General features: G+C 49.2%; 1 protein-coding gene and 1 pseudogene across 1 annotated transcript in view; one reads left to right on the forward strand and one right to left on the reverse strand.

The window, feature by feature from the left end:
* LOC8050788 (cholesterol transporter ABCA5) overlaps window positions 1–26,773 on the forward strand; it is a 154,627-nt gene that overhangs the window by 98,605 nt on the left and 29,249 nt on the right. The window contains exons 21-25 of the mRNA XM_042287791.1: window positions 277–414; window positions 1,062–1,160; window positions 4,294–4,497; window positions 16,206–16,412; window positions 25,052–25,224. Coding sequence (XP_042143725.1) covers window positions 277–414; window positions 1,062–1,160; window positions 4,294–4,497; window positions 16,206–16,412; window positions 25,052–25,224 — 821 coding nt within the window. The remainder of the gene's footprint in view (window positions 1–276; window positions 415–1,061; window positions 1,161–4,293; window positions 4,498–16,205; window positions 16,413–25,051; window positions 25,225–26,773) is intronic.
* The window catches only part of LOC120842794, a 133,808-nt pseudogene that overhangs the window by 25,296 nt on the left and 81,739 nt on the right, over window positions 1–26,773 (reverse strand).

Below are 26,773 nucleotides of genomic sequence, written 5' to 3' on the forward strand. Positions count from 1 at the left end.
GCGGCTTGACGCGGTGTTACATAGTATGACTTTGCAAGAAGGCATTCGGTCGCCTCGAGTCGATTCTGAAGAAAAATGTTTTTTTCTTCAATAGTTTAGGTTTGTTCGAATACATATTCGGTCGTTGATGACATATCCTGTATTTGCTTTCCCACGTGTCAAGCTCGCACTAAAGTAATTTGCTACTGCGACTGCGAACCGAGTTCGAGTTTAGAGTTGTTTTTCTCGTTTCGCACAAGATGAGCCACACCCATTGCGGTTCCGTTTTTCTTCTAGTGCTCCATGTTCCCGGCCGTGCCTGTCACCATCCTGGACATGATGGGCTCGTCTCGTAGCGCCACTGCCCTTCACACCGCACTCTGTTTACTGGTTCCCTTCTACATCCCAAACGGAGGCCTCTACTATATAATCAAGGTTGCATTCACGCCTCTCTTCGTTCAGATTCACTACTTGCATATTTGGTATTTGTCTCGTTTCTGATAAACTAATCAGACTCTACTGAGCCAAAAGAAAGCTAACACCGACAACGGAGTGCGTCGTCTGCTCGCTGTGCCCATCGGAAGATGGTGCCACACGTAAATAGCGTCGTAAGTTCGGTCGTCTGTGAACGCGCTCACCCTTGACCTTAACAAAGTTTTAGTTCTCATCTTTTTGCCGAAAGAAAATTGAGTTTTTAATATTCACGCAGTAAAACTGACCTGCTCAGTGCACATTGAGCGAAAGTTCTAACCTTCTATGTGTAGGCGCCGAATTTTCCGACTTGTTTTGCAGCGGATGGTCTGTTTGGGACACCCTGTAACTGACCGCGAATGCAGAGCGTGGCGTGTCCCTACCATCCTATTATTGCTCCGCAGCAAATGGGATTGCGGCATAAATTGATAAAGCCAAAGAACCAATCAGAAAGCGCGATCATGATGAGCGACGCCCCGCGTTTCTTAAGCCGTCAGTGACTAGGGTGTGCCTTTCGTAAATATTCCTATAATTGCTTAAAGTAAGCCTTCGGTTAAATGTGAGGGATGTGTCGAGTTTGACTTATCTCACTTCTTGTTGCATGCAACAAGACGTCGGTCATCATCGACACGAAAGCGTCCAACGGATATCCGACGAACCGCTGGATGTACTTCGAGTGGGAGAGCAACATCCTCATCACATACATCGCGGTAAGTGTGCAGTAGTCGTTATCGCATGTGCGTGTTCTACCGTTTTGCACGTATCTGTTGGACACGTCTGAAACAATTTGGAGAGCAAGTCGTCTGCTTCTTGCGCGGGGGTTGGAATGACGTCAGAACGACGCCGAGTTCTGATTGGTTTTGATTGGAAGAATAGAGGGTAGAACTCAATGCTGGATGCCTCGAGGTCTACCCGCTATATTTTTGAATCAGCCAATAAGAGCTCGGGGATTTTGACATCATCGCAACCGCAGTGCAAGAAGGAGACGAACTTGCACTCCGCATTTGTTTAATGGTTGGTGACAGTCGCCTTGTTTGAGCAATCTGATCCAGCGGCCAGAACGAGGATTGGGGCCCCGTCCTGGACGGCCGCTGCATAAGTCAAAGGGGTCCTGAAGGGGTTCTTAAATTGCGTCGGATAGTTCTTGTGGAACAGTTTTGCCTCGGCAACTGTAATACGAAAACTATTGACCTGTAAGAAGTATTTCAAACGCAAGAAGAGTAATAACCACGGGCTGTTGCCGGCCGTGATGTAAACAGAGGACTTTTTGCTACTAAGGGAATGTTGGTCGTGTGTGCAGCACGTGGAGTTGCAAGCGTACCAAAGTTAAAATCAGGCGCACGCAGCACGTGATGCCGTGCTTAGGGAACCAATCGAGTTATTATGCTTAGAAAAGACCATTAAAAAAAAATCGGTTATTTTTTGAAAGCTGGATGCACGAAGTCAAATGCTGGTTATTTCCCACCTCAGTATGACCCTCGGTCCTTTCCATCGTTATTCATTATTGCCGGATTGAAGCTCATATCGCATGAATAGTGAGACGTAACACGAAAGATGGTGAAGCTATTAATAATATTAAAAAAATGAAAGCCGTTTACAACTCCCTGTAAGGCAGAATTAGAGCGCAGCTGTTGAGGAGGAGGAGGGAAGGGCACTGGGGGGTGGGTCAAGTGACCTCGGGTGGCGGGGGGGGGGGGGGGTCACGTGACCTTGGGGTGTCACGTGACAATGCTGATGACGTCATCAGTAACGTCACTGATGACGTCACTGATGACGTCATCAGTGATGATGACGATGACGATGCGGATGCCGGCGACGTCACGAATGACGTCATCAGTGATGATGACGATGACGATGCGGATGCCAGTGACGTTATCCGTGACGTCACTGATGACGTCATCAGTGGCGATGACGTCAACGGGGGTCACGTGACCTTGGGAGGGGGGGTCACGTGACCTGGGTAACCATCGTGACTCTCTTGAGGGTAACCCTAGTAACCCTCGTGAGGGTAACTCGCGTGACCCTCGTGAGGGTAACTCTCGTGACCCTCGTGAGGGTAACTCTCATAACCCTCGTGAAGGTAACTCTCATAACTCTCGTGACCCTTGTGAGGATAACCCTTTTGAGGGTAACTAACCCTCGTAACCCTCGTGAGGGTTACGAGGGTAACCCTCGTGAGAGTAACCCTTGTAACCCTCGTAACCCTCACGAGGGTTACGAGGGTTACTCGCGGTTACGCCGACGCCGCCGGCGACGGCGACGCTGCTCAAGCCGCGAATGGGCGCCTAAGAGCTGCGCTCTAAAAATAAAACTTCTTGCGAACTGTAGAGGTGAAGCCGAAGTTTAACCAAGAAGCATTTCCCTAAATATATGTCTCTTATTGAGACGTCTGCTGTCCATCTGAGGTTTCTCCAAAGTCATACTCGAGCATAATGCGACGTGTTTGATCAAATATGCGAGTAGGTTCACCTATTCATAAACGCGAGCCGCATTTTCTTTCCAGAAGATTTGCAGAGCTTATGACGGCCGCCTCTCCTAAGAGCATAGCCAATAAGAAGCGCATGCGAATGCATTTTGATTCCTAATTCTTTCTGAAACTTACCTTGTGCTGACGAACGTCTCAAGACAAAAATATGATTATCTGCAGCTGAAGACATTGATGGCTTTAATTTCAAATGTAATGTGCGATAGTTTTTTTTAGACTGACACGTTATTTGGCTGGTTGCTCCGGATTTTGTGAAGCAGTGGGGAAACTAGTGGGAAAATCTAGCGGGGAAAGTGAGGTCGTGGGGCGTCGCGCCCCACAACCTCAGTTTCCCCGCTAGATTTAGCGGGAAAACTGACGTTACGTGACCTCAACCCCACTTCAGTTCAACCCCTCCCCTCCACCACCGAAAACAAATTGGCGAGAAAAATGATGTCTTACGACTTCATGTCACGCGACCTATACACAAATTCAGTTTCCCCGCTAGCGGAAATATTGACGTCACATGACATGAAATCACGCGACCTACACTCAAATTCAGTTTTGCCGCTAGATTTAGCGAGTAAATTGACACCACGTGACCTACACAGAAATTCAATTTACCATCTAAATTTGGCGGCAGATTAACGTCACGTGGCCTCAACCCGAATTCACTTTTCCCGCTAAATTTAGTTGGAAACATTAGGTGACATGACTACGTTTCACATGACCTGTACACAAATTCAGTTTACCCACTAGATTTAGCGGGAAAATGGACGTTAGGATGATGACACGTGACCTATACTCGAATTAAGTTTCCCCGCTATATTTAGCGGGAAAATTTACGTCACGTGACCTACAGATTATTTTGTTTGACCGCTAAATTTAGCGGAAAAAATTGACACCTGACAGGCTCCAGCCCGTCATTTCCCACGCTCTGTGGACGCAGGCCGTCCCGACGGGGAAAGTCAATGGGACAACTGGAGGCTTAGTTCGAGAAGGAATGCCTGGAGGTTAGTAGCGCTAAACGAAGAACGGTTCACGTAGCAACACAATTGCAGGGCGTTTTGCGATCAATTTGTCTCGCTTTTTTTTTTTTTTTTGCGCGTCTAAATACAGGCGTTTGTCTAAACTGGAGCCCATGTAGCTCCGTAGCTTTTTTCTTGAGTCGCAAGCACAGTATCCGAGCGGGAAGAGTTATGCTTATTGGCACCATGCGATGTGGGCAAATGCCGCCCGATCGGTAACGAAGGTCAGCTCTTGGGTTAACGCTTTTCAAGTCGTGCAGTAAAGTAGTTGCGGCGTTTGAACTTGGGCCCTAGGGGTGGAAGTGAAGTGGTTGCCTTCCCTAAATTGCGCTTGTTCACCGCTTCGTGCAGTGTCTGCTACACATCGCGTTGCACTACTTCCTGCTGCGCATCGCCGACATCGCCAAGGCCGGGGGTCGGGTCGCGGACGCCTTCTGGATCACGAGGCGCATCATCGACATCACGCCCAACTCCGACCTCCCCGAGAAGGAGGACGACGACGTGAGAAACGAGCGGCGCCGTGTCGCTGACATGGACGTCAGCCTCATGCCCAAGGTGAGCGGGCATTGGATAACTTTCACAATCGCGCCCTGTCCTGGTAGATTTCCCAACAAAACTGCAATGTAGCGGGTGAAAAAGACAAAAACCGAGCTGAAAGACCCGTAATATAGTCACAATTAAAAAGTGCGCTATTTATAGACGAGTCGAGATGGTTGAAATAGAACCGAGTTGTTCCTCCGAGCTTCGGAGGTCTAGTCCTCCTTTTCCTCTTCTTCCTCCAACATCCTTCTTGGTCGTTCCTCAACTATGTAATAATTTATATATCGTAAGTATTTCACCCTGATGTATATTTTTATAGAAATACACGCTCCTAGGTGTTGACAGTTCCATCTATGTTGCAGGATTTTTAAAGCTTGAAGGAAAAACACCGTCGTTTTAAGAGGGTTTATAAACATGCAATCAGAGTGTCGAACCGGAACCGAACCGAACCGAAAACCGGAACAGAAACATTATTTTTAGGTAAATCGGAACTCAACCGAACCGAAATCTTCACCGCCATCTTGGAACGGAACCCGAACTAAACCGGAAAAAATTATACCGCTAACCGATTCAAAACGGTTCACGGTAACTATTTTTTTTTATAATATCACAGACTAAACATTTGAGAATTAAAAATTGGCAGCTGAATTTTTATGTGTTGATCAAATCGTCATATGCACAAGTGCAACGTCTGAGAAACTGTGGGTTTTCGGGGCGCTTTTGCATTGCCACTATAATTAATGACGAGTAGTCCCGTTTCACGTATTTACGTGACCTCACGGTGTCAAAACAGGATGTGAAGCATTCAGCGTTACCAGATTACCTCAGTTGTGGAACTCCCGCGGGGGGGGGGGGGGGGGGGTATCTCCCCCCATTCACTTCAGTCCGCCACCCGTCGTTTGAAACGCCATCTAAATATATATTTTTTTAACTATGTGTTTCATAGAGTACGGTGAAACGCCATCTAGTCGCTGTGCTTCGACACATACGCCGTTATTATAGCAGCCGTCAGGCGCGCGTCAAACGACAGGAGGAGGGGCCGGAGGGGGGGGGGGGGGGGTGGGGAGGGCAGAAGGGGGTACCGCTCGTGCAAGCAGCGTCTATGAGCGGTTCCTCAACCAGGATAATGTATTGACGTTGCAGGAGATGTCACGTCACGTGACTCATTGCGTCATGTCGATTAAAATTTAGAACATCACAGATTCATTAGCGTTGTCAATACCGTGACGTCACATGACATCAGGACTTCGCACCACGAATCACGGGATATCGTGACGTACTAGATCGTTAAGAGCCCGAGTCGAATGCTCGGTTTTATGACTGTCAGCCTCTGCAAACATTCGGGTAATTGCTTGTGTTCACTTGAAGTAGCCATTAAACGATTTTTATACTTTTGCTAAATACTGGTTAGAATCGCTCAATAACATTATTACCAGAATAAAATTGCCTTAGTTTTTCTTTCTAGGCAATGGCAGTCGCCGAAAAACTTGAGAAATATGAGTATCATTCATCCCCCTCCACTCGGAGGCAGAGCAAGCCGCCACGTGATCTTGTGCCTATCCCATGACGCCAACGTAAACCATACCCACGGGCTGTGATCGGCAAAGTAGAAAACGCGTGGTGAGCTGCAAGCATTGTTAGAGTTCGGCTATTCTTATCGCCGCCATTGTTGGACACGAGCCACTACCCGAGTGTCCGCCGAGGCATTGATGATTACGAGCCGAAGTCGAGTGCTCACGCAGTTCTCGTGTCCAATCCACGAGCCGCGCTCGACTGTTGTCGGGCGGGTGGTTTCGATCCCACAATTACGTCATCGAGCTTCGCGAAGGCAAGAAATAGTCCCCTTTTATCTTCGCAATTTCACCGCGACAAAGGAGCTGCTAAATTTGTGGTGGTGCGTGCGAGTATACTTGGGCGATTAGGACCAGTTCGCCTCTCCAAAATAATGAACATTCCAACCCGATATTGTTTCATGGCCTCTTTAAAGATGATAATAGCCGTACTCTAACACTGTCGAAACCATTGAGCCGAAGCGTTGATGACTACAAGAAAAAGCACTACTTTAATCACCGGTAGCTGCGTTACTCACACTTGGTGCCGAAACCCGGGATCAGGACTGTACGATGGGCCAGATGAGAAGGTGTCACAAGCGTTGATGACTACAAGAAAAAATACTACTTTAATCACCGGTAGCTGCGTTACTCACACTTCCCAGTTCCGAACGAAAATCCCCGATAGAAATTGTAGCTCGCGCTCGGGCCCAGTCCCCGAACCTCCTCGTCTTCTTTTCCGCTCCGCTGATGGGTTTCTTCATCCACCCTCAAAAAGGGAACAAAGTTCATTTTTAACCGCTTTCTAGCCCGTACACAAGTTGTATTGGTCGTTTTACAACCGCACCAGCGGGAAGTCGGATCTCGCAGACTCGTACTCTTCCGTCTCTTCCGGAAAACAATGTTTTCACAACTCCCATCTTCCAGAGCTGGCGTGGTTGCTGGCTTTCGTGAAGAATAACCAGGTCCCCAACTTTGAGATGTCGGTTTGACCTCCTTGTCTTGTACAGTGATCGGAGTTCCGTTAGGTACTCCTTTGACCATCGTTGCCAGAACTCTTTCAGGAAGTCTTCTCTGAATTTCCAGAGCCTTCGCAGCGATTCTGCGTCACCGTTTTGCAAGTCGGAGTCGAACGGTTATGGTAACGACGTAGGTCTTTTCCCTGTCGGGAAGTGCGGCGGTGACAGTGGCTGAGGCTCTTGTGCTTCACTGTACGCGTAGGTCAATGGTCGAGAATTGATGATTGCTTCCACCTCAGTGAGGAGAGTCACTAACTCTTCTTCTGTCAGGACTCTTCGTCCGATGGCTTTCTTCATAGAGTTCTTGACTGACCTGATCAAACGCTCATAAAATCCGCCCCACCACGGGGCACGTTCTGCAATGAACTTCCATTGTATCCTGCTTTTTGCGAAGTAATTCCGCACTTCTTGATCTCGTAGAACATTCCAAAGCTCGCTTAAGTCTTTCTTGCTTCTCTTAAATGCCAACGCATTATCAGAGTAGATCACTCTTGGCACGCCTCTTCTTGATACAAATCGTCGGAGCGCACTCAGGAATGTTTCTGCCGTCATGTCCGGTACCATTTCCAAGTGTACTGCCCTAGTAACTGCACACGTGAACAACGTGAGATATGCCTTCCTCTTTGTTTTCCTCGCTGTGACCCATATGGGTCCCGCAAAGTCAACACCCACGACCTCAAAGGCTTCCGCTTCTGTGACACGATCTGCGGGCAAAGGCGCCGTCAATTCTGACATTGGTCTGGCGTTCAGCCGTTGACATGCGATGCATTTCTTGATTTCTTTTTTTATCATTTGACGAGCTCTCACGATCCAGTATCGCTCCCGCAATTGCACGAGTGTGTCACGCACTCCCGCGCGCAATAGTCTACGATGTGCTTCCGTTATCAACAACTTCGAAAAGTGGTCGTCTTTTGGCAGCACAACGGGATGCCTTTCTTCAAAGGATTTTTCAGAGAACTGTAGTCTTCCTTCTACCCGAAGTATTTCATCGTTATCCAAACAAAGAGAAATGTCTCTTATAGGAGAATCTGGCGGTAGTTTTTTGCCGTCTTGAAGATTCTTTATCTCCTGTTCGAAGGCTCTACGTTGTACATTCTTTATTATATATTTTTCGGCTCTGTTCAATTCTTCCGCGGTTAATGGTCCAGTTTGAGCGCTAATTCTTTTAGACTTCATTATAAAGCGGAGTACCCACGCCATTGTTCGCCGAAGTCGCATAGCTGTGCTAAACCGCTCAATTTCTGGAACCATCGTTGGGTCTGCTGTTGCCGTGGGTAACGCTGCAACCTTTTTCTTCTCTGTTTCTTCTATTATGAATTCTTGCGGTTCAGACTTCTCTGGCCACCGCTCTCGTACTGTTAACCAGCTAGGTCCTTTCCACCATACTTCACTGTCGAGCAGCTCCCTGGCTGTGATTCCTCTGGTCACCAGGTCAGCCGGGTTCTCTTTGCCTGGGCAGTGTTTCCAAGAGCAAGGTTCAGAGTTTCGCTGGATTTCAACGACTCTATTTCTTACAAACTGTTTCCAGTCGTTTGCTTCTCCGAGGATCCAATGAAGAGCTATCTTCGAATCGGTCCACAAGTGCGCTTCGTGGATGTTCTCCTGCAGCTTGGTCTTAATGTAGGCACTTAGTCTGGTTGCCAAAAGACATGCCAAAAGTTCTAGCCTCGCTACAGAAAGTTCTTTTAGAGGTGCCACTCGAGACTTGCAAAGCAGGATTGTGGATGTCGTGGTGCCGGAATCATTCGTCATAGTTACGTATGCTACGGCTCCATACGCCTGAGGACTTGCATCGGCAAAGATGTGCAGGTTTGTCCTGATCGTCACTCCCTCTATTCCCCGTCTGTAGAAAGGTGGCACCACAACGTCACATAGCAATGGAAGATTTGCACACCATCGGTGCCATTCACTGCGCAGGTGAAGAGGCAGGAGGTCGTCCCACTCCATCATCTGTTTCCAGATTTGTTGAAATAGGATCTTTGCTCGCACGACAAATGGCGCGATGAATCCTAGGGGATCGTAGAGTCTGGCTGTAGTCTGTAGGACAAACCTTTTTGTGACTGAGTGCTTCTCGACGCAGTTCAGAGCATCGTCTGGTGCAAATGTTAAGAGGTCTGTGGCAGGGTTCCACGTTAGTCCCAGCACCTTGAAAACTCCCGCAACCTGCCCCAATGGGTGTTCCTCGTGGTGATTCGAGTCGACCTCATTTAAGAGCGTTTTCAAGTTAGACACCCACTTGTGCAGCTTCATTGACGCTTGCTCGAAAATTGCTGTCGATTCCTTGAAGATCTTAGTGGCTTCTTCTTCGCTGGATGCACCGGTAAGAATGCCATCCACGTAAATGGAATCTTGCAGCAGCGCCGCGGTGTCTAGATACTCGTTCTTCATTGTTTCCAGGTGATGTTTTATTGTCGCAGACAATAAAAATGGGCTCGATGTAGTTCCAAAAGGAACTCTCGTCATCCTCCAGATGAGAATTGGAGGAAGTGGTCTTCCGACCTGTGGGGTAGTTTTATACCACAGGAAGCGTAACGCATCGAGATCATCTTCTTCTATACTTATCTGAAGAAACGCCTTCTCGGTGTCGGCCACTAGCGCGATACAATGTCTTCTGAAGCTCAGAAGCAATGCGACAATATCCGGGTTCAGATTGGGGCCACTTTCCAAACAGTCGTTCAACGACTTCGAGCTTTTGCTATGGGAAGAAGCGTCAAATACCACTCGCAATTTAGTGGTGGTGCTCCTTTCGCAACAAACTGATTGGTGTGGCATGTAGAACTTCCGAGATTCAGTCTGCTCATCTGACACTTCTTCTGCCATTCCACCTTTGGTGTACTTCCGAATCGCGGCGTCATAGTCCCTCATCAACTTAGGGTTCTGAGCTAACTTTTTTGTAAGCTGCTGAAGCCTCCTCTCTGCAACTTGTTTGTTATGTCTAAGTTCACTACGGGTTTCCACGGGAGGGCCACCTCGTACCGAAGACCGATCTTCTTAACTGTTTCTTTGTAAGACGCGATCACGGGTTCTGTCTTTGGATGAGGTTCGTCGGTTATACCAATCGATTCGAGGTTCCAAAACCTTTGCATTATTTCAGATGCCTCCATGTTGTTTGTCGTTGCGTTGAGAACGACCGTCCGTGGGCTCTTGATGACAGATGCTGAAAGTTCTGTTGGACCGTGTACGGTCCAGCCAAGCGACGTCTCGATTGCTCGAAGTTTTCCGTCGAGTCTCCTAACTTGGCCCGTGACGAAGTTCCAATAGCAATCGCCTCCAATCAGTATGTCCACGCCGTTGGGTCCCTCAGCTTAGCAGAAGTCCGCGGCCGTGTATCCCATTTTTTTCAGTTGGCGACGCAATTCTTCTCTTGGATATGGCAGTCGTTGACCACAAATACGGCTTGTCTCAAGGGCTTCCAGACGGAAAACTTCACCTCTCTGATTTTCAAGAGTCACAAGAACTCTGCGAAAGTTTCGTTCTGTCATGTGGTCGCCAAATGCTCCTACCGTCAGTCTTTCGTTTCCCAGGTGCTTGCATCTGCGCTTTCGTGAGAGTAGTTCTGTGACAAAAGACCTCTGGCTTCCGCCGTCGAATAGCACTCTTACAAGGATGCGCTGTTTCAGTCCCAAGCTCCACACTGTCGCTGTTTGCAGGAGGACGGTCTTGTTGACCCCGTCTTTAATCGTAGATTGTAGGGCCACCGGACCAGCAGAAGTCAGTTTTTCCTTTTGTCTGCCTTTGTCGTCTCTTGAGCTTGACAAGAACGTTGGGTCACACATGACTGATGCGTGTCGACATTGGCAGTTGGAGCAAGAAATGTTTTTCCTGCATTGTTTGGCCAGGTGGTTTTTCTTCGTGCACCTAAAGCATCTTCCCGAGCTCGTTAAAATCTTCCTCTTCTCGGGAAGACCTATCGTTGTTGTGCACAGCTGTCTCGTGGTCTGCTGACTTGCAGAAAACACAGCTCAGCTTGTCACTCTTCTGTAGAAGTGTCGCGGCCGTTCCTTTTGTCCATAGTTTTGAATTGTGCTTTGCTGCACGAGATGCTACTCCACTCTCTTTTCCTGCTTTACTTCTTATGCCTCCTAATTCTGGTTTTTTTGTGACTGTCGTTCTTTCTCTACTTTCAACTTCAATTCTCAGAAATTGCATAAGTGATGGTAGTTGCCTTACCTGGGACTGTTCTACAGCGTGTCGGTTTCCTTCGCCAGCCGCGTTTACAGCCACATCGTCCGGGCGACGCTGTTCTTTCTTCCGAACGACATTTCTGTGGAAGGTTAGCACAAGATCTTCTGGAAACAGCCGAAGTACATGGGGGCAAAGGAGAGTCGAATAAGAATCTTCGTTAACCCCTAGAGACTTAAGTCCTCTTATATGCGCTTGGAGGTCATCGTGTAGTCGTCGTAGTCCTCGGACGTCTTGCGAGGTCCGAACTGGCTGCCGTTCTGCTAGTTTCATCATGTGGTCATCTACTAGCAGCGCCTCGTCGCCGTAACGGGACTTTATGATCTCCCGCGCATCTTCATACCAGCTGGCCGTCGGTGGCAATCCGGCAATCGCTGCAGCAGCCTCTCCCGACAACGCCGATCTGAGGTGGTGGAACTTCTCGGCTGATGACAGTTCTGGGTTACCATGGATGACCTGCTCGAATTGCTCCCAGAAGGGCTGCCATTGTTGACGTTGTCCGTTGAATTTCAAGAGTTCAAGTTTTGGTAGCTTGACCTTGACTGACAAAGTGGGACTGCGGTGGTTTGCTGCGATTTCTTGACCGCTTGTACTCGCTCTTTCGTGTAGGGTCCGCACCTTGAAGGTCAGTCTTGCCGAGTAGGTGACGATACGATCGCTGTACTCGACGGTCCGAGCATACTCTTGTTCGATGTCACTTGCTGCCAACAATGGTTCGAGGGCAGAGCCCGTTTCGGTAAGCTGACCATGTAGCGCGTTGAGACGAGTCAGCAAGACGTTGGGCTCTTCCTCAATCGGCAGTTTGGTTTGGGTAGCTGTGTCGATTTCCGTCAGCAGCTTTGTTACCTGTGAACGCAGGGCTTTTCGCTTCTGTTTCAGCCTATCCATGGCAGCATCGTTATGGTCCCTTGCGTTCTCGAGCTGGATGGTGTCTTGTCCTGTAGCCTCGTTACATCAACGCTTGTGACACCCTCTCATCTGGCCCATCGTACAGTCCTGATCCCGGGTTTCGGCACCAGAATGTCGAAACCATTGAGCCGAAGCTTTGATGACTACAAGAAAAAGCACTACTTTAATCACCGGTAGCTGCGTTACTCACACTTGGTGCCGAAACCCGGGATCAGGACTGTACGATGGGCCAGATGAGAAGGTGTCACAAGCGTTGATGACTACAAGAAAAAATACTACTTTAATCACCGGTAGCTGCGTTACTCACACTTCCCAGTTCCGAACGAAAATCCCCGATAGAAATTGTAGCTCGCGCTCGGGCCCAGTCCCCGAACCTCCTCGTCTTCTTTTCCGCTCCGCTGAAGGGTTTCTTCAAACACTGTCTGAAGCTGAGCCTATGCTCTATGCTTTGTCACCCCCAGCGCATGACTATGATGAGCAATGATGGCCTATAAGTAGCGCCAGATCATGGGGTGTTAATTGCAAGTTATAAAAGGGAAAGCCTTTTTTTTGCGTCTGTTGTTGCGCGGTGAGGAGACCCAATGGGTGTATCGCAGTACGAAAAGTGTTGCACGACCCACTTTACATTTACGCATCACTGGGACACCAACATGCTCTCGTTTTTGCTGAATGACCACATGATTGTTTCCCGAAAATAGAAGCATTGGAAGGACTAAATATAACTTATTAATCTGACGTTATACATAACTACAAGTGAGTACAGGAAGGATACCGGGAAAGAAAGATCCTGGTGACCTCAGAGGGACAGCCGTTGACAGCCGCTCCGACGTCTCACAGGAGTGTCGTCCTCACGTTCGTCCCCACACTCTCAAGAAAAAAGGGTGTCAAAAGGTGTATTCTTACACCCTTTGTCCCATATAATACACCCCAAAATTTGAATTCGGCGTACAGCGCCCTACAGTCGAACACACGGCCCGAAATTTTACGAGGGACTTGATAGCCGTGTGGTACAACATTTTAAATAACTAAAGTACGCATCAAAGACCGCATAAAGAAAACACTGCGTTTTTGCAGTAGGGCCAAGAAAACTCCAATTATTTCTTTTGTGGTCAGTAAAACGCACATTATCTATTTTAATAAGTTGCACCACACGGCTATCAAGCCCCTCGTAAAATGTCGGGCCGTGTGTTCGACTGTAGGGCGCTGTACCTAGAATTGAAGTTTGGGGGTGTATTATATGGGACAAATGGTATAAGAATACACATTTGACACCCTTTTTTTTGAGAGTGCAAGCTTCCACCATCTCGGTACTTCGTTTAAACTTTACAGTTTTTGGGTGCGAAACAAGAGCACTGGAGGACTACTGTTAACAGGTAACACAAATGTAATTGTCGAATCAACATCCCCAAACGAAGGAGGGTCAACACTCCCTCAAGAATAAGAAGTGTTATCTGACAGAGCAACGAAAAAAGAAAAGGAGGAGTTGGTAGTTTCAAAAACATCAGTGTTGTAGAGGTTCCTCGGCCCCACGTCTACCACAAAGACAGGAGAGCGTGGCCTCAAAAACTGCTTAGTTTTCAAAAGCATTCTTGCCAGAAAGCGCGTTTTGTGCTGGCAGATGCACTCTCAGAAAAAAAGGTGTAATATTACACCCCTTGTGCCATATAATACACCCCAAAACTTCAATTCGACGTACAGCGCCCCATAATCAAACAGGCGTCCCCAAAGTTTACGAGGGGCTTGATAGCCGTGTGGTACAACTTATTAAGATAGCTGAGGTACGTATTATTGACTACAAAAAAGATTGTCGGACTTTTCTTGGCCGTACTGCAAAAACTCCGTGTTTTCTTTCTTTGGTCTTTGATACGTACTTTAGCAATTTAATAAGTTATATCGCACCGTTATCAAGCCCCTGGTAAAATTTCGTGCCGTCTGTTCGACTATAGGGCGCTGTACGTCGAAATGAAGTTTTGGGGTGCATTATATGGGACAAAAGGGTGTAAGGTGATACCCTTTTTTTTAGAGTGCGCTCGTCCCGTTCCTCACAATGCTGCACCAAGCAATAATAATGTGTGCATCTCAAATACATGACGTGCACTGACCTTACATTAGCTGCTACTGCGGCGGCCTTGCTGCTGAACGCATGCCTTCTCCAGCGTGCATTTTGCATTACCAGGTTTTATTCCTCCGCAAGAACAAATCGCGATGACCACCAGTATAGAGTGCGATGACGTCACGTGCAAAGCATGTAAACAGTTAATTTCGTAGTGAAATGCGATGTTCCCAACTCAAGCAAAAGTAGACATCCATTGGATATTATCCAAGTTGTAAAGATGTGTAGTATGCATATATAAAACAGTCTCGCGATTATATGCGGCAGCCTAAGAAAATGTTAGAGCGCATGACTGATAAATGAGAGAGTTGCAAAGGAAATGGCCAAAACAAGTGCACGCAAAAGCAAATATAACATTAGCCTCCGCAGACAGTAGTTCGCAGAATTTGGAGCTTATGGAAAATGCACTTTTAGAAAAAAGGGTCACTATAGTCCTCCCCAAAAGAGAGGAACGCTCTTGACACATATATGTTCCTTCAGAAAGGGAGAAACTTTCGTCCTGAAAGCAGGGGAGCAAAGTTCCTCCGTCGCCTGCTTCTCACTATGGCGGCCCCGAATTGAGCAAATCGAGCTCAATAAGGCTTAACGAGGACGCTACGTCTATTGTACGGATCGAGAGCAGCAGCAAATAAAAGCGTAACACGAGCTTTCCGCGAACTGTGTTTATTTCCGAAGTCGGTTTCCCCCCTCAGGTAAAGAAACTTGCGTTTCGAAAGCAGTCATTCAGTCTTCTCATCGTCGGCACTGCGATGTTAAACTGAGACAACCGGTACCCAGTTACTTCGCGCACCTTACGTCTTACCTTTGCTATTCCTCGAGCTACAATTCGTTCGTTAGCACGAACGAATTGATAGCACACAAAACCCAAGCATCGAGGAGAACGGTGGAGGTGTAATTCTATGGTCCGCTCGCGCTGGCCTTCCTCTTATAAAAGAGTCGAAGTAAATAATCATAATAAGGCTCTGACGAACGAGCGTGCAAGGCAAACTTTGTTTTAGACTTTTTGCTTTAGAACAATTACTACTGCAGACGCTAGCACGTGCAACGTGTGTAACTACCCGGTCGATTGAGTCAAGGCAATCCACTTTCCACAGACGTTGCCATGCCGACAATTATCGCGTTCATTTAGGCTTAGCAATGTCCAGAATTGAAAGACTATCTAAAAAATGCGGCGAGGTCATTCCTTATGCTTTGCGATTTAAGTGAAATAAGGCAAAGCGAAAGCCTCATGCACTTTTCGTTGCTGACTAACGCGCCCGATATTGCAGCTACAACGACATATTAGTTCCAAAGCGAGCGGCGCTCACTCACCGGGGTACCGCCATGTTTCCCCGCATCCCTACCGAGCCAGTCACGTGATTTCGAAATCTCTCTCCTGGGTACTGCGGCTAACTTTAGCCGCGGTTAGCGCTTCGAGCAAACGGGCCCAGGAGGTTGACTAATCACAGAGCTCCTGACGTCTTCTGCCCAATCAAAGCTCTACCATGTTGACACTTACATGCCTGGGTGAATCGGTTGGAAGTGAAATATGTTCTTCTTACCTGGGGTGTACAAAAAAAGATTCTTTTATTTTTGAGGCGTGCCAACGAATGTTAAATCATATATTCATGTTTCAGGTCAGCAATACAGATTTAATAAAGATTTTTACAATGATATGGGTTTTCAATGAATGTTTTGGGGCGTTATCGTTCGGCTCGCGTGATAGGATACGTGCGAAGTCTGCATACCGAGGAAAAACCTATCTGGCGTTACTTTTTTTTTTGTCTTTTTGTATAGGTGCTTCTCTTGGAAGATTGGCATTTCCAAAGTAAAGTGAACTTATTTATCCATTGGTTACATTGAATTACGATGTCCGGCGTGTCTTAATCTGGCGTGCCGAGTACGGGTGAGGTTGTTCCTCAGTGGCTGTCGCTGGAAGAGTCTGCGAACGCTTATGAACGATGAACGCAGCCTCCCGTGGTGTACGTGCACGAGCTGCGCAAGGTGTACGAAGGAGGGAGCCAGTGCCGGCCCCGGCACAGCGTGAAGGTGGCCATCCACAACCTGTCCCTGGCCATCGACACGGGAGACATCTTCGGCCTGCTAGGGCCCAACGGGGCAGGCAAGACGACCACCATGAAGGTCATCGTCGGGGAGGAAAGTCCTTCCAGCGGGAGGGTGAGACGGTGCAGGTTGACCCTGTAGTACTTACTCTTACGACACTGATGCTCCTTGTAATACAGTGTTGGTATTGTAAGCCGAAAGATTTCGTACCTACTGGACTTCCGTAAATAATGAGGACACGGACTGCCATTCGCAACTTACGGTGTTTCTACGGTGTGACAATATCGCTGTCTAGTTTCTTGGTTTTTTGACATACACAAATAATGTATGGTCTAAACTCACTCGTATCAAGTCAAGGTAGAATTCTTGAGACGTCATTAACCTAACCGCGTACAGCTTTCGAACGTCGGTCACCCAGATGACACCAGCATTTTTATAGGCTTCAGCGCGCCCTCTATAGATCGTGAAAGTTGCGAATACCTTTTAGTTGTATCCTTCTTATTTTATATGCAGGTACACCCTAGAATTGCGTGCCGTGTGATTTCTAAATTTAGGCGTTTTTATTACGATTCGCGTAAATTAAAAATGAGCTCCAAAGCTTAAGGTCATCGAAGGCTCATGGTCAAGTGGATCAGTGGCTTCCAATGGCGTACAGCAAATTTTCAGCTGAACTGCTTGATCAATTGGATAAGTTAATAACACATGTGCATCAGAAACAGCCGTGATCGGACGTGCTTGTGATCTTTAGAGGAGGACTGGTTAAGGCGAGAGTGGTGCGATTATGAATACTTAATTTAGAAGGAATACAACACGGAGGACTTTCACAGACAACCACACTCTTTCATTTAGTCAACCGGAAGGAGGCCAAGCCGCCCTTCGATAACAAACACCACACCCACTTCAGAGAATGTGCGACTGAGAAGGTGTTCTCGATGCTCCTCAAGTACGGAGCTGAATGCATTGGCCAAACTGGTCGTTGCATAAAAGACCGTCCACGAGTGCATCAAAACGAGGCAACATCAAAAACCGACCATCGTACAGATTTCATCGCTTCTCATGCGAAGAAGTGTATTGGGTGTGTACCAAAATTTGACTGTACCAAGGTCCTGGGAACAAACATATCCTCAGTGATTCGGATGGGAAATCATTGAAACATTCGTCATCGAAAAAGCAAAACAGAACGTCTCATATTGCCGCGCGCCCAGCAGGCAGCGCGGCCGTAGCCTAACGGTTATTGCGCTTGCCTCCCACGCGAAGGGCCAGGGTTCGATTCCTGGCCGCGGCTATGCATTTTTGTTAACACTGTAATGTGATGTTCTGGTGAAATCGAGAACCGTCTAGCTGATTCGAGGTCAGAATGTTCTACGCGTCGAACCTTCTACGTCGAATGCTCCAGAAGCCGACGTGTGTACAAAAGCGGCTCCGCGGGCAAGCCGGAGCCAGTTTCGCCCCAGCGTTCGACTGTGCTGCTCCGCCGACTTCGATGCCCGCGACGCTCTGTTATTATCGTTGTACCCCTTTTATTTTTTTTGCACAAGTTCGCCACATTAAACGTTTATTTCTTCCTGTTTATTTCCTAATTTTTGGTCACCACCCGTGACATTTTGGTGAAGGTGCGGGGTAGCGCATGCCCGTGCAGCGTTCCCCTCCCAGGGCCCGCAGTGCAAGCCCGATTCCGAGCCCGGTGAGAAGACCACCCGACGCGGAACCTGAAACTCGGACCAGTCGCCGCACCCAAGGTCTACACCCGGAATACGGACTTCTGCCACCCAGGACCAAGCAGCCAACGAAGCCGACGATGGACGGCCAGCAGTCGCAGACCCCGGCCGCTCCTGCCTTCATCTACCTGCCAGTCGCACCTCGGACTCCGACGCCATTCCACGGGGACGCCCACGAAGACGTCGAGGACTGGCTTCAACAGTACGAGCGGGTGGCCCAGCACAACCGATGGACGGAGGACCAGCGCCTGCAGAACCTTTACTTCGCGCTCGAAGGAACGGCCAGGCACTGGTTCGAGAATCGGGAGACATCATTGATCTCGTGGACCGCCTGCAAGAATGAGTTGAGGCGAACTTTCACTAACCAGTATCGACGGGAGAGGGCCGAGGACCTTCTTCGAATGAGAACCCAGGGCGCAAACGAGACCATCACCAGTTTCGTCGAGGATGTCCTGCGCCTGGTCACTCGCGCCGACCCTGAAGCCACCGACGAAAAGAAGTTGCGGATCCTGATGCGAGGTGTACGAGATGACATCTTCGGAGGCCTCGTCCGCAACCCGCCAACCACTGTCGAGACGTTTGTAACAGAGGCGACCAACATTGAACGGGCCCTGCAAGCACGAGCCGCTCACTTCCATCGAGCCCCTGCCGTCGCTGCACCTACGCCGTCAAGCTGCGCCCTCAGCTCCAATATTCCGGGGATCCGAGAAATAGTCCGGGACATCGTCCGTGAGGAACTGAAGAAGCTGATACCTGCCGCCGAACGTCCAGCTTCACTCTCGATCGCCGAGATTGTTCGAGAAGAGGTCCAGCAAGCGCTCCAGCCAGACGTTCTTGCCGACGCCGCACCGGAACCACCAGCTGTGACCTATGCTGCCGTTGTTCGTCGTCCGCAGCCTCCTATTGCTCGGCAGTACCCATCTGCACCCCAACGAGAAGTCTCTTCGCCGCAGTACGCGCCGCGCTAAGAGCAGCGTGGACTTCGAAAGACCGACGTGTGGCGCACGGATGACGGACGCCCGGTGTGCTTCCACTGCGGGGAGGCTGACCACGTTTACCGGAGGTGCCCCTACCGCCAGCTCGGCCTGCGAGGATTCGCTCCAAACGACCGTCGACCTCGTTTTGGAGAACGACCAAGGGACATCGAGGAATACCTCCGTCGCCCTCCGTCACCAGCGCCCACCGCACCACGAGGTTCCCGTTCTCCATCCCCCCGACGTTCCGCGTCGCCTTTCCGTCGATCGCGCCGTGACAGCCTGTCCCCCCTATCTCGTCGGGAAAACTAAGTGCGGCAACGCCTGGAGGTGCCGTTGCCGGAGACGACCCGAGTAAAGAGCCTCCAAGAACGCCGGAGCGCTCCCACTCTCCCGACGCCACGCATCGCTACGACGCGCCTGCAACGGTGTCCAACAACCTAAACGTCGTCATCGACGGCCACGACGCATCGGCACTCGTGGACACCGGAGCAGACTACTCAGTCTTGAGTGGGAGGCTCTCCCGCCGCCTTCGAAAAGTCATGACGCCGTGGGAAGGACCCCAAATACGAACCGCTGGAGGACATCTCATCACACCAGTCGGGAGATGCACTGCTCGCGTCGAGATCCACGGTGAAACGTGCCCTGTCAAGTTCGTCGTTCTGCAAGACTGTTCGAGGGACGTTATCCTCGGAATGGACTTTCTCTGCGAGTATGGCGCCGTCATCGACCTCGGAACAAACCGGCTGACACTATGAAAACCTGCTCCACCAGCGGAGGAACCCCAAGCGACGTCACCCACGGTCCGAGCCCTCACAAATCACGTAAACCTACCACCGCTGTCGAGTGTTTTCGTACTTGTCGGGATCGATGAAGCTTCCTGTGGCGAAGTTCTTCTCGAGGGAAGCCTCCAATTGCTCCTGGGAAGAGGCATAGGCGTCGCAAGGGGAGTAGCTGAACTTCAGGATGGGCGGACTGTGGCCCTCGTGACGAACTTCCGAAACGAAACGCAACACCTCACGAAAGGTGCAGCCGTGGGCCACGTCGAGAAACTCCGAGACCCCGCCGAAATCACCGCGATTACTGACGAATCCTCGCCGCCCCAGCAAGACAGTACGTCGCCAGCGCAGCTCGACATTGACCCTAAGCTTCCGGACCCTAAACGGCGCCAGCTGGTTAACCTCCTCGCCGAATACCGCGACTGCTTTGCGACGTCGTCGAAGGTGCGCCAGACCGCGGTTGCCAAGCACCGCATCGTTACCGAGGACGACGCGCGCCCTGTGCATCGATCGCCGTACAGAGTCCCCGCTAAGGAAAGGGAGGTGATCTATCAGCAAGTTCAAGAGATGCTGAATGACGACATAATCCAACCTTCAAGCAGTCCATGGGCCTCTCCAGCCGTGCTGGTTAAGAAGAAGGACGGAACTCTTCGGTTCTGCGTGGACTACCGGCAGCTCAACACGGTTACGAAGAAAGACGTCTACCCACTCCCCCGCATCGACGACACTCTAGACCGGCTGCGCCACTCTCGATACTTTTCATCGATGGACCTGAAGAGCGGCTACTGGCAAATTGAGGTCGACGAACGGGACCGAGAGAAGACAGCCTTCGTCACGCCGGATGGACTGTACGAGTTCAAGGTGATGCCCTTCGGACTATGCACAGCGCCAGCAACTTTCCAGCGTGTCATGGACACCGTACTGGCAGGACTGAAGTGGCAGAGTTGTCTCGTCTACCTTGACGACGTCGTAGTATTTTCAGCTGACTTCGACGAGCACTTGAGACGACTCCGAGCTGTTCTTCAAGCCATTCAGACCGCCGGACTCACACTCAAGCCGTCAAAGTGCCGGTTCGCCTATGACGAACTGAAGTTCCTTGGCCACGTGGTTAGTAACGACGGCGTCCGCCCAGACCCCGAAAAGACTCGCGCCGTCGCGGCATTTCCAGCGCCGACAGAAAAAAAGGCCGTGCGAAGATTCCTTGGACTTTGTGCCTATTATCGACGCTTCATTAGGGATTTCGCAAGGATTTCCGCACCACTTACGAATCTCACGAAGGACGCCGAGAAGTTCAAATGAGCCGAGGAGCAACAGCAGGCATTCGACGAACTGAAACGACGACTCCAGACTCCTCCTGTGCTTGGACATTTCGACCAGGATGCGGAAACAGAAATTCACACGGACGCAAGTAACGCGGGACTGGGCGCAGTACTAGTCCAAGTGCAAGAAGGCATCGAGCGAGTCATCACTCGATGACTCGCTCGATGCCTTCTAACGTTGGCTTCTGGAGCATTCGATGTAGAAGGTTCGACGCGTAGAACATTCTGACCTCAAATCAGCTAGACGGTTCTCGATTTCACCAGAACATCACATTACAGTGTTAACAAAAATGCATAGCCGCGGCCAGGAATCGAACCCTGGCCCTTCGCGTGGGAGGCAAGCGCGATAACCGTTAGGCTACGACCGCGCTGCCTGCTGGGCACGCGGCAATATGCATCGTGAACCCTGAAAAGACGTGCTATAGAATTTTTCAGGCCAGAGCCAGAGCCAGAAAAATCATAAACGTGGGCAATCACCGATACGGTGACTGAATCCTTATTAGCGCTCCCGTTCGTAACCTCCTTTCACTCAGCCGTCGCCCGTTCTGGTCAACGCGCAAATTTTTAGTGTCCGGAAATAAACATTCGTCGTTGCTAAATGATAGTGTGGTTGTCTGTGAAAGTACTCCGTTTTCTTATCCTTACATATTAAGTATTTAGAGGTAATATTGACCCTTATTGTGAAGTTTTTTAGTTTTAATAACCTTTGAATCAGTAAACAGTTCCCGTTAAAACAAACTCTACCTCTTTTCAAAGCGAGCAGAGGGCCAATCACTGCAATCTACAGAGGATAAAAAAAAATGACAGGCACTAAAAAAAAAAGTGCCACTAAAATCGCGAACTGTGCAGGCCTAATGGCCATGACTTTCACTTCGTCGTGCCAATCATATCTTTAATGCATACTGTATTACAGCGATAGTTACTCTCGGGTCTTCAAACCACTCGAAATGACGTCCGTTGTCGCTGTAGTTCAAATACAGGGTGCACAAAAAAAAAAAAAAATATTACCGTTTTTTTTTTTTTTTATCGCAAAAATGAACTAGGCATCGCCGAACGCTCATTCTCCGCCCAAAGGTAGAGCTAGAGGTCACAACCAGATGCCAACGTTTCAGCCCGATCCGATAACTTAATCAAAAGTTATGTGATTTTCTGAAAATTTCAATGAGAAAATGGAGCCCATTTTTGCTTGTTTTCGGTTTCTGGTGCCATAGAGCCCCATGTGTTTGAAAACTCATTTGGCCGCCATTTTCCCATTAAAATTTTCAGAAAATCACTTATAACTTTTGTTTAAGTTATCGGATCGGGCTGAAACTTTGGCATCTGATTGTAACCTCTAGCTCTACCTATGGGCGGAGAATGAGCGTTCGGCGATGCCTAAATTATTTTTGCGGTAAAAAAGACCGTGTAAATTTCCTTTTTTGACACCTTGTAGTTGCCATAGTAGGGCGTAGGGTGTCCGTCGTCTATATCGCCAAATGCTCGAAAAAAATGGCCCGCTGCGGTGTTCTCAGGATTTTATCCTGGGTCCGTCGCACGTGAAGCGGGCGCGTTACCACGGAGCTACGCCACAGCTGGGACCATGAAATGACCTTTCTACTTTTGCCCAGATAACTTTTACATTAAACCTTCAATGTTCACTGAATGCCGAACAGGCATCCGTTTTCGTCTCGGTTCATTAACTTCTACGCAAAAGACTTAATGAAATATCGGCTTTTTCTTTCTCTCCAACTGACCGCAAAACAAGCTGCGGCGTAATTTTGACGGTTGTGACGGTACTCTGGCACAGGAACCGGAAGTTGTTTCGGCAGTAGGAAAATGGGAGCGTTAGCGGCGGCGAGTTGGGGGTGCGCCGGTAGCTTTTACTACGCTGATGGCGCTGATGTCACCGACGTATTTTCGGAATTGGCGCCTCTCATCGCCGTGATAGCTATGGACACATCGCAGCTGAGCAAAATTCAATTAGATATGTTGCGCTACAGCGACAGCATGGGACTAGTCCCATACGCCGGTATGCCTGATCCGGGGTTGCGGGTCCGCAATGGCTCGACAGTAATTTAGCGAATGCATATTGTACTGTCAATGGAGTTGTCTACACTTAAAGCACTTGTTATTCTCCACATGGTGAAATTTGTTTGATGCTCGCGGTGTGAGTCACCGTGGTCCTTTGACGCTTGGCGACTCTTTCCTGCTCGGGGGAGATGCCGAAGCGTCGGAATCGTATCGGGTTCCAGGCGGAGGCCTTTTGGAACCTGCCCGCATTCGCGGAGAACATGCGAATGTGGCTGTAATCACGCTCGGCGTTAAACTTTTCCGAGCACACACGAATGGCCGTAGACCCGGGGTCCCTCAAACCGATGAGCCTGCACCAAGTGCTTCGACGTGGTTCATCGAGTGGCAAGCGGTGAAACTGCAACTGTTTCTTTTTAACCACCGGACTGCAGAAACTGTAATTCGAGCACTTCGGTACACTGCAGCCTTTCGGCTAGCCAACGAGCGTTCGATCACAAACAATGTAAACACTACTTGAACAGCCAGAAAACAAAAGTCTTCCTTGCGAAGAAAGCGCGGCCTGGAGCAAACCCGTTTAGCGGACGACGCTCGTCGGTTGCCTGCGCAGGCACAGTAGGGTCTTTTTCTTGCCTCGTTTACCACGCGATAGATTATCAAATTCGTCAATTTTCATCACATCTCTAATTTTGTTACAAAATGTGGATCTGAATAATATTTAACGAAACTTTTAGGAAACATCCGCCGGCTCTTTATTGTTTATGATCGCGGTGCTGGTGAGGTAGGGTCTTACCCAATAGGCGACGTGGATTCGGCTGACGTGCTGCGGTTCCGCGGACACATCGCAGTAAAAAGGCAGAGACCTTTCAAAGGAAAGGGGGCGCAGAAGAGTCCGGTTTTGTTTTGAAAGCTCTATAGCAAAAAGTTTTTTTTTGGCTCTCTATTTTTGTGTTTTTGAGTTTCTTTTTACACCTTTTACGACGTGCGGTGGATGAAATTCGATTTGAGAATCGTTTAATGGTCCCTTTAAGGGCCATTTGCGTGTAGATCTCGAGTAGCACCCGCTAGTTGGCCACAGTTAGTGTGACGTCAGAAAATTTCTTTACCTTTCCTAATTTATTCCGGATTTAATCGGAGTTAATTGTTGAGTTTAAAAGCCTCGTCTTGGTGGCGCAAGCCGCCACCCATTGACTAGTGTTCAGCCATATCCACCCTTCCGATACCACGTAGAAGACAAGACTTGCGCATTACGGCGTCGTCAGTGGGTCCTTGAGCCGCCCCAAGCGGCGAACGCGCTGAACCTTGGCGGGAGTACACGGCGCCAAGCGGCAGACGCGTGTGTGTTGGCGTCGCCGTGTGCTATCATCGTGCTTGTTGTGAGACGCTGAAAGACTCACTCACGCGTCTCGCCGTTCGCCGCAGGGAGAACAGTGAGGTGTATGCCCGTTAAAACGAAGCCGAGAGGCTTCGTCGTCAAGACCCCACGGTGCGCGAACGCGACACCAATGCCCAGCAACTTCGCCGTGACGTGTCGGAGCTGCCGCTGCGACTCCCCACCCCCGCCCGTTTCAATCTGGATGAGCATCGTACCGGCGTGCGGTCGTGTATCACTACTGCGTCGTGCACGTTAAAGACACCAGACGCGGTCGTACCACGCTGGCTTCATCTCTCATCTGCAGCTGTGACACCAGACGCCCCCTGAGGCTGACTAACTTCCGGCTGTCTATACATACGAATAGCATAATTATTATAAGATAGATTGACCCTTCATACGCTCTGTGGTGAGGTAGCTGAGCATCAGGCGTTTTAGTGTGTGTGGAGGTCTTTACAATGAGCAGTATGGCACATTATAATGGCTGATGACCAAATAATGCTCCAGGGGTTACATTTATTCCTAGAATTCTCACGTTATTCTGGCAAATTACTTCCATTTTCTTGCTCCCCTTTGTATCCCAGGTGGCCGTGGGCGGTTTCGAGATCACGTCCAACATGTGCCAGGCGTTCAAGATGCTGGGCTATTGTCCCCAACACGACGCCCTCTGGAACAACCTCACCCTTCAGGAGCACCTGCATCTCTTCGGTGCTCTCAGGGGAATCAAGTCCCAAGAGATCGGCCCCGCCACTGCGTGGTAAGCACGGAGCTATGGCCGCAGACGCCACAAGTATGATCTGTCTACTGCAACCAGCATGGCTGATCTGCTTCGCGTAAAGAAGTTTTTTGAGGGCCTTACGAGGTTTTTCGGCCGCACCGGCTTGTTCCCAAACGTTTTTTCGTGTCCAAGATTCAGGGGAAATTTATGTCTCATGCTGGAAACTAGAAAGTTTTAACAAAGGTCACCTGATTGAACCGAACTGCTCAAAGTGATAGAGTGCGGCAAAAAAATTGTCGCAATGGTCCACCAAAAAAGGTGTGTACTTGGAGCCGGTCCGTCACTCCCTGGCAGCCGAGAAATTTTCAAAAATTTCACCTGCTCACCGACATGTTCTTTGTTGCCAGTTGCTTAAGATGCCTTGAGGTCAATCATAATGGCTACCAGGAATGACTCCGTTGTTACCTTTTTTATATTCAAGGCGAGCATCTACTTATGCCAAGAGCAGAAATCTTGTTGGCCTGAAGTGCATGTTGCAAAAGTGTCGTGAAAGTTGTTAGCAGTAACGTACCCAAATTTATTGTGTTTCATTTCATTGAATTTTTTCGCCTTAATCTTTTTTTTTTTTTGAGAAAGGCATTTCAATAGAGGGCGTGAAATTCGATATTCTACAATACCCATAATAAAAAAAACACTGCAAAAACGAAAAAAAATGTCAAGAAACATTATGTAAACATTATTCAAACATTTTAGAAATATTGCGCGAAAAACATTTGTAAATACTGCCAGTTACCAAGCTTGAGGGCAGGCTATTACCATCTAATATGCATAATGGAGGAGTGAGCATTGAAATGTGTTGGTTTTAAAATAATGGGTTCTGTATACTCCAGCTTAGTTCTGACTAGAGTAATATGAGCTAAAATATTTAACAAAGGAATTCACAGGAAAAATATGCCTTCTTAAATATCCGAATGTTTTGTTAGATTGTTGTAAGAGAAAGCCGTTTACAACTCCGTGTAACGCCGAATTGGAGCGGAGCTCTTGAGGAGGAGGAGGGAAGGGTACTGAGGGGAGGGTAGACCCCTCCTCCTCCTTCTTCTCCTCCCCTTATTCTTTAATGTGCTCCGGGGGGTAACCTGACCTCGGGTGGGGGGGGGGGGGCCACTTGACTTTGGGGAGGGGGGCCACGTGACCTCAAGGGGTCGCGTGACCTGGGGGTCACCTCGGGGGTCACGTGACCTTGAGGTGACCTTGAAAGGGGCCACGTGACCTCGGGGGGTCACGTGACTTTGGGACGGTCACGTGACCTTGGGAGGGGTCACGTGACCTGGGGGGTCACGTGACCTTGGGGTGACCTTGTGGGTCACGTGACCTTAGGGTGACCTTAGTCACGCCGACGGCGACGGCGACACCGCTCAAGCCGGAAACGGGCGCCTAAGAGCTGCGCTGTAAAATTTCCCCGCTAAATCAGCAGAAAAATTTCCCCGCTAAATTTAACCGAAAAATTTCCCCATTAAATCTAGCGGAAAAATTTCTCTGGGGGGTCACGTGACCCCCCGCCGAGGTCATGTGACCCCCCGATGTCTCA

The sequence above is a fragment of the Ixodes scapularis genome, unplaced genomic scaffold (assembly GCF_016920785.2).
Source record: "Ixodes scapularis isolate PalLabHiFi unplaced genomic scaffold, ASM1692078v2 ptg000320l_1___fragment_1__unscaffolded, whole genome shotgun sequence".
Lineage (NCBI taxonomy): Eukaryota > Metazoa > Arthropoda > Arachnida > Ixodida > Ixodidae > Ixodes > Ixodes scapularis.